This window comes from Rattus rattus, chromosome 13 (genome assembly GCF_011064425.1).
Source record: "Rattus rattus isolate New Zealand chromosome 13, Rrattus_CSIRO_v1, whole genome shotgun sequence".
Lineage (NCBI taxonomy): Eukaryota > Metazoa > Chordata > Mammalia > Rodentia > Muridae > Rattus > Rattus rattus.
Window position 1 is genome coordinate 25,678,146 of NC_046166.1, and position 12,959 is coordinate 25,691,104.

General features: G+C 37.8%; 1 protein-coding gene across 4 annotated transcripts in view; it reads right to left on the reverse strand.

Annotated features, from left to right (window-relative positions):
- The window catches only part of Spock3 (SPARC (osteonectin), cwcv and kazal like domains proteoglycan 3), a 383,461-nt gene that overhangs the window by 21,128 nt on the left and 349,374 nt on the right, over window positions 1–12,959 (reverse strand). For all 4 annotated transcript variants that reach the window (XM_032918963.1, XM_032918962.1, XM_032918964.1 and 1 more), the window contains one exon: window positions 2,726–2,845. In XM_032918963.1, the coding sequence (XP_032774854.1) occupies window positions 2,726–2,845 (120 nt within the window). The remainder of the gene's footprint in view (window positions 1–2,725; window positions 2,846–12,959) is intronic.

Sequence of the window (12,959 nt, forward strand, 5' to 3'; positions counted from 1 at the left end):
CTTCAACATCCTTAGTCAACAATGAAATGAAAATCAAAACAACACTGAGATTCCACCTCATACCAGTCAGATCAGATTAAAATCTCAGGTAACAGCAAATTCTGACAATGATGTGAGGAATGAGGAACACTCCTCCATTGTTGGTAGGATTGCAAGCTGATACAACCACTCTGGAGATCAGTCTGGAGATTCTTCAGAAATTTGGACATAGTACTACCTGAGGACCCAGTTATATCACTCATGGGCATAAACCCAAAAGATGTTCCAACATATAATAAGGTCACATGATGCTATCCATTAGGATCATAGCAGCCTCATTTATAATAGCCAGAAGCTGAAAAGAACCCAGATATCCTTCAACAGAGGAATGGATACAGAAAATGTGGTACATTTACACAATGGAGTACTACTCAGCTATTAAAAACAATGACTTCATGAAATTCTTAGGCAAATGGTTGGAACTAGAATATATTATGCTGAGTGAGATAACTCAGTCACAAAAGAACGCACATGGTATGCACTCACTGATAAGTAGATATTAGCCTAAAAGCTTGGAATACCCAAGAAACAATTCATGAACCATATGAAGCTCAAGAAGGACTACCAAAATATGGATGCTTTTAATCTTTCTTAGAAGGGGAAACAAAGTAGTCATCTGAGGAAATATGGTGGAGCAGGGGCTGAAAGAAAGGTCATCCAGAGACTGCCACACCTGGGGATCCATCCATATGTAGCCACCAAACCCAGACACTATTGTGGATCCTGTGAAGTGCATGCTGACAAGAGAGAGCCTCTGCCAGAGCCTTGCTGATACAGATCGGGATGCTTGCACCTAACCATTGAACTGAGCACAGGACACCAATAGTGAAGGTAGAGAAGGACTGAAGGAGCTTAAGGGGTTTGCAATCCTTTAGGAAGAACAATATCAACCAACAAGGACCCCTCCCTGCCCCAGAGCTCCTGGGGACTAGTCCACCAGTAAAACTGTACACATGGAGGGACCCACGGCTCTGGCCACATATGTAGCAGAGGAGGTCATTTCTGGCATCAATAGGATGAGAAGCCCTTGGCCCTGTGAAAGCTCATTTTCCAAGTATAGGGGAATGCTATGATGTTTAAGTGGGAGTAGGTGGATGGGAATAGGTGGGTGGGAATAGGTGGGTGGGAGTGGAAATATCATGATAGAAGCAGGGGAAGGTATGGATGGGAGTATGGGAAAGGGGGAAAAGGGGATAACATTTGAAATGTAAATACACAAAATATCCAAGAAGATAAATAGGAAAAACAAGAAATTAAGAATCATAAATTCACAAGGTTTTGCTTATGAGGAAAAAGACTTAATTAAAAAAATACTAAGGAAAATATTTCACAAAAATATGAACATTTCAGTCAACTGTGTGATATTGCTGTCATCTTGACAGAAACTCCATATTGACGGCCCTAAGTAGAACAGATTCTCATAATCATTAGGGTAAACAATGAGGGTTGCATGTCAGAAAGTGTTTTTGCTACTTAAGCTACAGAACTCATATGGTTAGCTCCTCCATATTTCCCTTTCTTCTTAGAAAAAAAAATTTCTGACCTCTTAAATATTCAGCCATATTTCAAAATCCTTCTAAAATTCATTAAATAAAAATAAGGGGGAGGAAACTTCCTCTTGGAGACAGAGTGTGGGCAGGAGGAGGAGTGGGATGAGCAATTCTGGGAGGGCAGACTGGGAGGAAGGGAGTAATGAGTAGACTGTAAAAAAATAAAAGTGAAAAAGAATACTATATAAAGAGAAAAAATAAATTTCATATAAATGAAATATAAAATTGTTCCTAGTAATACCGCTTTTTTATTTTTCTACTGGCAACTTTCAAAGCTTTTTTTGGGGGGCGGGGGTGTTGGTTCTATTGTTTTTCTACTTTCTACTTGAAAACCAAAGATATGTTTTAAGCTTTAATTAATGTATCTAAGAGATCCATAGACAAAAATGCCTCTAAGTTAAAATCCCTTTGCCCAAGGACAGATATGTCCTGAAATGCAAGAGGCTATGAAGATAACAAGCCAAAATTTTTACTTCCCTAAACAAGTTTCTTTGACTCACCTGAACTGGATGCTTGATCACATGTATTAGGAGGTATATAAGTAGGAAATATGTCAAGATGTATGTTTGTACCTAATGGGTTTACCTTATAAGCCTCTATAAAATGTGATCCATTTGACTCACCATTTTCCGGAAACCACAGAATGGACCTGGCCAGAGTTCATCATCCTGGCCAGTGTTAATTATAGCTTACTGTAATTTGACTCAAAAATTGTGATATTCGACATTCGCTCAATGGGTGGAAGTAGCAACTGGTGCAGATGCTAAATCGCATGCTAGCCAAGCACTCTATGTGCAAATGACTTTTAGAGAACTTATCGATCCACTTCAGACAGGACCAAATTAAACATGTCATCAACATCCAGGTGAGTCTCCTTATGTTCTCTGTGTAGTATTTAATACAAAACCCTTATTATTAATCTTATCCTCCTATATAGCGAGCTTGGAATTCCTTTCTTTTATTCCTTCTTCCTTTCTTCAGTTCTAAACAGCGTCCTGAAAAGTAGCCCATTGGGACTTGAGCTCACAAGGTAAGGGATAAGTGTTGACAAGTGTGTTTACTCTGAGAGGTTCACCCACTGGATCTAGGGCACCGTCTTCCAGATAACACAGCTCTATTCAGTGTTAAAATCTTACTGCTTCTCTCAGGCCTCAGCAATGCTTTTGTCTTCTTGTTCTGGCTCCCACTCTCATGAAGCGCCTTGAACCAGTCTCGCAGTCTGTTTGCCACTTCTCTGAATTCCAGGTCACTGCAGGCTAAAGACAGAGAAATAACATAAGTGTTTAATCACATTAAAATGTAGCAAGACACCTGATGGTTTCCTCTGGAAAGACTCCATTTTTCGTTTAGTTTTCCTTGTGGACCATAAAAGTTGTTTCTGCCTCCATAAAAGGCTGCACATCGCCATTCTCTTTAGGCCTTCTTGCCATTATGTGAATGAATGAGAAAATGTGTGAGAAAATGCTCCCTTGCTATGAAGAAATATGGTCCCTCCTAAAGTCTGACCAAGCTCCCCTTTAACTGTCTGTATCTCTAAAGCTACCTTTTAATGCATCTATCACATGGTGGTGAAACCCAGGAAAGCATCAGGCTAACTAGCAGGCAGCTCTAAGACTAGTCTAGGAACTAAACCACTACCAATATCTGTCAGGAAACCTTTTGTTATCAATCTGCCTTTGACCTTTTCTGTTATCTTACTGTCTTTCCCAGATAGCCTAATCTAGGTGGGAAGCCAGGTTCTATTCACAATTATGCAACAGTTAAATGCCCAGCTAATTTAATCTCGGCCTAATAAAGAGGCACCTTAGTTAGATCCAGGAGCTCATTGGAGCTTTATTTTGTGAAGCCCACTCAGTCTACAGGACAGAAGACTTTCACTGGATAAGATACCTTCACTTGAAATCTCTTGAGAATCTTTCATGAGTCCTGCAGTTCTTCAGCCCTGGAATTGTCCCATTCAATTGGGGGTTTCCTTTATTAACTGATGTGTTTAGTCATTTCAACACTTAGATGACGCTCTAAACAACAGGTTAAAAAATCCAAGAGATTTAGCTAAAAACTATGAAAACATTTTATTGACTTAGGGTCTGAGGTTCACTGCAATTCCACAATTCAAATGGGTATTGTTGGCACAAATTTGCCAGTTTTCATTTTTAGTATCTAACCAGGTTTAAATAACTCCATAAGATGGAATAGCCCTATGCTCTAAGGCTTCTTCTTTAATGAAACTCATAGTTCACTTTAATTTTATTGTTTTTGACATTTCCTGAGACAGATTGCTTCTTGGTTCTGCTGAGCCTCCAAACTTGTATCTTTGCAATTATTCCTGACTACGGTAGCATAGAATTATTTTAACATAATATTTTTATTGATTATTCGGAAATTTTGCATAATGCATGCTGATCACACTTACCTCCCAGTCCTACCAGATCTGTTCTCCTCAGTCTTATGTCCTACCCCACCACCACCAAAGAGTAAAAAACAAAAGAAAGGCCAACAAACAATATTAAACCAAATTTGTGTTGTCCATGTAGTCATTGGAGCCTGGTCAAACTCCAGGTAGCTAGTCCAGTAAAGAAAAGTGAGTCCTTCCTCAACCCTACCCTTGCCAGTAACCATCTATTGTTGAGAGCATCTTTATCACATTTTTAAGAGTTCTCTGTAATGGCTTTCTATCTAGTTTGTTCCTTTTCCAGGGGTTGGATGTAGGGGTTGTCATAGTTTTCTATGTCTCTTTCAATGTGAGCTTGCTGTCATTGATACCACTGTAGAAGGTCCTTCCTTCTATAGTCTCCATGGTCTTCCACAGGTATCTGGTGACAGCATGGACCACAAACATGCTCTATGTCTACAGTATTAGCATGTTCCATAGACCTCAGGATAGTCTCTAGTAGCAGTACAGGTCAAGGACAGCAACAGAGTCCCCAGAGGCAGCCTGTTAGATGCTCAGAGAGCATCATCATGGATTCAGTGCATAGCCCAGACCAGGACATCCTCAAAACTTTCAGTTGTAACTCGGACATGACATCAACTTGGTTTCCAACTGCAACAGGACCATGGGCCCCAGCACAGTTTTGACAACATGGACCATGGTCATCACATGGTTCCTAGAGAACAGCATGGCTCACATACATCAATAATAGTGGAGATGGCAGCACAGACCATGGGCATGCACTTGGCCTTCAGGGGTAACATGGATCCCATCAACATCTACATGACCCTCAACAATAGCAGGACCGTGTACCCTAACATGGCCTCTACACCAGCATGGACTACAGACATCTGCATTTAGTGGTACCTTCAGTAGCGACATAGGCCATAGATAATGCAGCAGAACCACAGAACCAGACATGGCCCTCTAAACATCACTAGCCACAGATATCAACATGACCTCAGGAGGCAGTATAGACCATGCACATCAACATGGCCTCCAGCAGTAGCTCAGGCCATAAGAATGGTTCAGCCTCTCTTCAGAATGTATGACCACTCTGTTCCTCCATTCTCCTGACCCTTCAATCACAAATCCATTCAATGTGTTAGCATTAGAAACTGTAGTACATCACTAAGCTATTTTGCCCACATAGTTCTACATGAAAACATTTATTGCCACAAGTCATTGGTCCAGCTCATCCCTGAAGCACCATAAAGGACAATCACTGAAACTGCTCCAATCACATCCGTTCTTTAGGATTTCATCTTTGGTGGCAATGACATGCTCTTGGATATGGTTTTGTAGTACTGACTCATTGTAGATGGAGTTGTTGTTGGGACCAACTGACTCAAAGAGCTGGATATGGGCCCACATGGCAGTTGTGACAGGCTGATCCAGGTGGCCACCCAGAAAGCATAGAACTCTTTAGACTTATGCCTCCTTTGCCTTATGCCTTCTTTTCACCTACTTATATTTCTGCTTCTCTAAACCTGAAAAATCCTGCTTGCATCTTTAACGGCTAAGAGGTAAATACATTATGTATTGTCTGGTCCTATCTCTAGACACACACAACTGATTATGGATACATAAATTTCTGCATTCAATGTCCTAGATTCAAACACCACTTGTATATGGATAATATTGAAATATATTTTTCATGCTGTTCTACTGGGGTTGTAATTTGACAAGTCTGCTATAATCTAAGCATGTTTGCTTAAAAGTTTTATCCAATGTCTCTGTCCAGGATCAGGCTGGCCATCTGACTCTGTGACAGGGAGGAGAACAAAACATTGAACAGCCTAGAAATAGGCACTGGGTGCTAAACTGTCCCAAAAGGGATTATTGCTGTGTATCTCATGTTCTTTTCTTAAGTTTGCTAAATTCTTTAATTACTCCAAACCATTTTTCGTTTTGGTTACTATTTCTAAATATAAGTAAGTGTAATCACAGAGATTTAATTCTCTGAATACTCTCCACTCTAATTTAGCATATATATCATATAGTACATATATATATATATATATATATATATATATATATATGTCTCAGGTCTCAAATATGTAAGTGATGTTTAAAAAGGCTGTAAAAGTCCAAGTAGAAAACATCAGCTTAAAAATCTGTAACAATAAAGGGTTAATAGCTTAAAGGCTCTGCATAGATAACCTTAGTTTGCTACTGAATCACATGTATCTAACTTGGACTCAACTTTTGTTTAGGAAATAGGTATGTACTTAATGGGCTCATCTTGAAGGATCACATGGCTTGCTGCAATCTTGGATGGTGACCTCATCAGGATAGAAGTGTTCCACTTGACTTTAGTGCCAATTTGGTTAAGGTGATCATATAGTGTCCCTCTAGTGATCATTGTACTGCTTATTTAGAGTAAAGAAGCAATACCAGGCATCTAACAATTGGATCATATAAAAGAACTGTTATATTTTTGCTAACTTTATTAAGGTTTAGCCATTTGGTAAAACTGAATTATAAAAATATAATACTTTATCTATCTTTGTTAAGATTTAACTACTTGGTGAAACTTATTCATATAAAACTGTAATATTTTTATTATCTTGATTAAGCTTTAATTATTTGGAGAACCTTGGTTATATAAAAAACTGAAAACTTGTAAAATTACATTAAAAAGGCCAGTCTTTCTGTCAATTAGGACCTTTAACTCAAGAATTATACTTTTAAGGCTCCAACTTAAAAGTAATAAAATTATAAAACTGTAATTTTATAAAATAATTACTAACTGTATACTGTAAAAGATAATTAAGATATACACGTTAATGATCAGTCATGCTAAGAAAATGAAAATAAAAAACGTTGTAACAGAGACAACTTAAAATAAAGCAAAATACATTTAATATAAAGTTAAATATGATTAATACAAACTAATATTACAATCAGGCATTTTTAAAATTGCTTATAAAAGATTGAATACTTTAGTACAATGGGAAAAATTATAATACTCTTGCATGGTAATTCTCTTGGATGGAAAACCATCCTACCAGAGTAAAATTCATTGTAGCTTTACTGCAGGACAAGAATGCATGAGGAATAAGTCCTGTCAGAAATTTGCTGCTTCTACTGCTGGCTGCATAGATATGAATAGAAAAATAAAAAAATAAAAATAATAAATAAAAATAAATACCCCTCCTTATCTGAAGATGAATTACTCCTCATGTCTGATATGTCAAATGAATTATTGTGCAAAATGAGACCTCAGATCCTAGAGGTCTCAAAAAGGGAAGAAAATAACAATTACTCTGCCTTCAATGTCTATTGAACATTATGAAAATACTGTCAATGTCAATTGTATCTAAATCTACCACACAACTAGTATGGGGCCTCCACCCTAGTTAAATTGGGCATTTAACCCCACTTTCCACCCTTCCTCTTAGTAAAGCTAATTTCAGGATCCACAACCCATCGGCCCATGTTCCCCAAATAAAGGTAGTTGCCAGATTCTTCAGGAGATGACTTTGATGAAGTAGAGTGCCAGGGCCAGTGCCTGCATTCTTACCTTGAGGTCTACAAATAGTATAGAGGTTTTGGTAATAATGCTTGCTAATGTTACAAAGGAGCCAAAAGCTCATTTAATTTGATAATTTACTTTATGTGTTTTATAAAACTGATCTATTTTTAAAGTAAGTTATGTTAAGAAAAATACTTCTGTCAGTAATATACTGACCTAGAGATTTATCCATCAATAAAAGGAGAAAAAAGGTTGACTAGAGACTTCTTTGTTATTTCAGTGTATGCTGTATGTAAATATTTTTACAGATTTGACACAGCTGACTTTTTTTCATCTTTCATCTGCTAGTTGAGTATGTAGAATAAAAACCTAGAGATTTTTAAAAGGTACTTTTCATAGTGTCAATTTTAGAAAACTTTGTAAAATGAAACATTTATTCCCGAGATTGTAGTCCTTGACTTGTCTAGTAACTTAGAAAGTTCTACATTGTTTTAGAGAAGTACCTGTTGATGAGAAAACAAGACAGTTGTTGCCTCTGAGAGTATTTTTAAATGGAAAATTAAAAAGAATTTCTTTGGGGGGAACCCTTAGAATGAAATTGTTTATGCAGCCTGATATTTAGTATATGATCTTGGAACATATGTATAGCAATTTGATGCAAAAATTGTTCTAATTAATATTTTCAAGAACTATGACTATTTGAGGTAATAGTCTTAATTTTTAAAATTACACTCTTAAAATTTTTTCTAATCAGACATTTTGTTTTATTTTAAATATCCTGTTTCTGTTCATTAAATAAAAACTGGCATTGATAATATTTATAACACGTCTATTATCTTATATAGAAGCAATGAGTATCACTCCAACACATTTTGGCCAGATTTATTTCTTTGATGATGATTTTCACTATCTTTTTACAGTGTTTAAGGCGCTTGTTCAAATTGATGTAACAAACAAATAACTACAGTTATCTTTTTCTCTTATAGATCTCTGGTACATGCTTCAGCCATGTGAAATTTTATTTAATTCATGTTAATTTAGATAAAAACGTTTTCTGCATTTAATTTTGTTTTTTAACGTTCCCAACAAAGTTGTACGGTCATTACTCTCGAGTTTTTAAAAATGAGTTAACTAAATCATTTACTCAGTCACTTTACATATGGCTCACTACCCACAACAAGTTACCCCCTCCCACAATCCTTCTTCCCATTTCTACCTCCAGTTCTTGATCTTTGCCAACTGTTAAGTTTAATCCTTGCCCCTTGTGTGAAAACTCCTATGAGGCACTCTACATGTTGCTCTACTCATTGACCATATGTCAGCTCAAAGCAAGTATTGAGAGATTAATATTCCAAACCCTTAAATGCTGTCCAGAGACCTCTATCAGGGCACTAATGGACCATGGGCCAACCTCTGGGCATTGTTTGGGAGTCTTGTTGTTAAAACAGTTGCAAGAAGCTGTCCTTGCAACCTCTCTATCTTACTAGCTCAGATTAGCTTAATACTAGCTCAATTCCTTGACTGCTACAATATTCCATAGTTAAAAAAGACTAGCTTTGACTGCTGCTAAAGAAGGGGTCTGTATCCTTCTCACCCAATGCTGTTTCCCCACCAACAGACCCCTACTTGATCAAATGGGGCCTAAACACAGGGGGACCAGAAAAACTCCTTTCTGCTCCCCTCCCAGTATGACCCTTCCCTGGATCACTCTTGAATCCTGATTATCCTTACATTTACCTTTTTACTCTGTCTTTTAAATGTTTCACTTATAGAACTTCACCATATTTCCAAACAAAACTTTCCACAAAATATTTTCCTTTAACTCTCACCCTGCCACAGCTGCACTTACTTGTTCCAGGTACATCTACACGCAGACCTTTTAAATGTTGTGGAAAAACTCTGGCTAAAGAGACCTTGGTACAGAGACAGGCAGGTAGATCAATGGAATAGTATTGAAGACCCAGAAATGAACCCACATACCTATGATCTTGGACAAAGGAGCTAAAACCATCCAGTGGAATAAAAGATAGCAGTTTCAACTAATGGTGCTGGTTCAACTGGAGATCAGGATGTAAAAGAATGCAAATCAATCTATTCTTATCACCCTGTTCAAGGTCAACTACAAGTGGATCAAGGACCTCCACAAAAAAGCCAGATACACTCAAACTAATAGAAGAAAAAGTGGGGACAAGCCTTAAACACATGGGCACAGGAAAAATTTTCCTGGACGGAACACAAATGGCTTATGGTCTAAGAACAAGAATTGACAAATGGGAATTCATAAAATTTCAAAGTTTCTGTAAGGTAAAGGACACTGTCAATAAAACAAAATAGCAACTAACAAATTCGGAAAAGATCTTTACCAATCCTACATCTGATAGAGGGCTAATATCCAAAATATACAAAGAGCTCAGGAAGTTCAACTCCAGAGAACCAAATAACCCTATTAAAAATGGGGTACAGAGCTAAACAAATAATTCTCAACTGAGGAATATCCAATGGCTAAGAAGCACCTAAATAAATGTTCAACACCCTTAGTCATCAAATCAAAACAACCCTGAGATTCTACATCATACCAGTCAAAATGGCTCAAATCAAAAACTCAGGTGACAACAGTTGCTGGCAAGGATGTGGAGAAAGAGGAATGGTTGTTCACTGTTGGTGGGATTTCAAGCCAGTACAACCACTCTGGAAATCAGTCTGGAGTTCCCTCAAAAAATTGGACAGGGTACTACCTGAAGTCCCAACTATATCACTCCTGAGAATATATCCAAAAGATGTTTCAACATATAACAAGGACACATGCTCCATTATGTTCATAGCAGCCTTATTTATAATAGCCAGAAGTTGGCAACAACCCAGACACCCTTCAACAGAGGAATGGATACAGAAAACGCAATACTTTTATACAGTGAAATACTACTCACCTATTAAAAACAGTAACTTCATGAAATTCTTAGGCAAATACATGGAACTAGAAAATATTATCCTAAGTCGGGTAACCCAATCAGAAAAAATGCACATTGTATGCATTCACAGATAAGTGAATATTATCCCAAAAGCTTGAATTACCCAAGATACAATTTTCAGACCATATACAGCTCAAGAATAAGGACGATCAAAGTGTAGATCCTTCAATCCTTCATAGAAGGGGGAACAAACATATTCATAGGAGGAAATATGGAGACAAAGTTTGGAGCAAAGACTGAAGTAAAGGCCATCCATAGACTGTCCCACCTAGAATCTAATCCATACACATACAGTCACCGAACCCAAACAATAGTGCTAATGCCAAAAAGTGCATGGTGAAAGGAGCCTGATATAGCTGTCTCCTGAGAGGCTCTACCAAAGCATGGCAAATACAGAGGTGGATGTCTGCAGCCATCCATTGAACTAAGACTAGGGTCCGCATTGGAGGAGTTAGAGAAAGGATTGAAGGAGCTGAAGGGGCTTGCAACCCCATAAGAACACCAATACCTGGACTGACCCTGGGCTCCAACCTCATAGCTAGCAATGAATAGCCTAGTATGAGCACCAGTGGAAGGGGAAGCCCTTGGTCCTGCTAAAACTGAACCCCCAGTGAACGTGATTGTTGGGGGGAGGGTGGCAATGGGGGGAGGATGGGGAGGGGAACACCCATAAAGAAGGGGAGGGGGAGGGGTTAGGTGGATGTTTGCCTGGATACCAGGAAAGGGAATAACACTCGAAATGTAAATTAGAAATACTCAAGTTAAAAAAAAAAAAGAACAACAATACCAACCAACCAGAGCGTCCAGGGACTAAACCACTATCCAAAGAGTGTACACATGGACAGACCCATGGCTCCAGCTGCATATGTAGTAGAGGATGGCCTTTTTTAGCACCAACAGGAGAAGCCCTTGGTTCTGCCAAGGCTTGATCCCCAGTGTAAGGGAATGTCAGGATGAGAAGGTGGGAAGAGGTGGTTGAATGGGTGGGAAAACACACTCATAGAAGAAGGGGGAGAGGAATGGGATAGGGGCTATATAGATGGGAAATGCAAAAAGGGAATAACATTTGAAATGTAAATAAAATTCACTCCTTTCACAGCAGGCAAGACACAATTTGTTACATTAGTTCTCCATTATCTCCTGTCTTTCTTCATTTGGTGCCCTGTAACTTTCTGTAATTCCTGCTGGCTCATTTTAATGAAATAGTCCTGGCAGTAGGATCAGTCACTGTCACCATGAATCAAATCTGTGCCCACCCTCACAGGCCCATTCTGTATTTTTCACCTCTGCTGCCGCATAACCCTAAACCTTCCTAGAAAGCCTCTCAATTTGACTATGTAATTAAGTCATCTGCTTCTGGTGCTGTATAATTATTTTCCTAGATTTTTGAGAAATATGGTATGGCAATCACAAGATTCATTGTAGCTGATGATCAAAGAATATCTGCCACTATAGGACCAGAGTTTCCCTCTTCAATGGGCTGAGAACTAACCCCTTTGACCAAGATCTTTCCCAGAAGTAAACAGCTATAACACCCTGCATATTAATACAAGCTGGTTTGTAACCAACGGTTGACAGCAAACCTGCAACATCAACTAAATGGAGGGAAACTCAAATCAATTCCATTAAAATCAGGAGTAAGATAAAGCTATTCCATATCTCTATACCTACTTTGTGCATGTGTGTGTGTGTGTGTGTGTGTGTGTGTGTGTGTTTGTCCCCTCAGATTTAAGAATGATATTTTTCTGCTGAAAGACTACATTTCATAGCTTCCCTTGTGAACTACAGAAGTCTTTTTTGTCCCTATAAGGAACCACATCCCTCCTTCTGTAGGAATTTTATCAACCCTTAGAAGTGGGTGACAACATGTTCCCTAACCATGAATAAACAAAGTCCTACCTAAAGTCAGAAGAAGCCTCTCTTTTTTGACTTTTTCTCTCTGTAAAGCTACAATTTCATTAATCTATCAATACCAGCTTCAGTCTTCAAATGTTTCCTTAGATCAAATAAACAAAATTCTAAATGAAAATAAAATCAGTGTACTTGTTAATTGTGATTCAGGTTTTTTTTCATCCTAAAATAAACCATGTGATTCAAATGACGTAATGTGAGTAAATATTAATATTTTAAAATGATTAATTTGACTAGAACTTCCACTTATCACAGAAATAACATATTGTGGAAAATTATTAGTTTTAACACCATATAGATTTAGTCTTACATTTGTCTGATGACTTTGGAAAGATAGAAGGCAATCTGATTAAAGGAAGGCTTGAACATTCAAGTTTGGTGTTTTGAATAAGTTAGATGGTACAATAATTGTAATCTACCACAAAAACAGACTAAAAGACAAAAACCAAATGATCATCTCAATCGATATGGAAAAGTCTCTGACAAAATCTAAACCTTTCATGATAAAAATCCAGGAGATACTAAGAATACAATGTACATATATCAAATTAATTGGGGATGATTTATAGCCAATAGCCAAC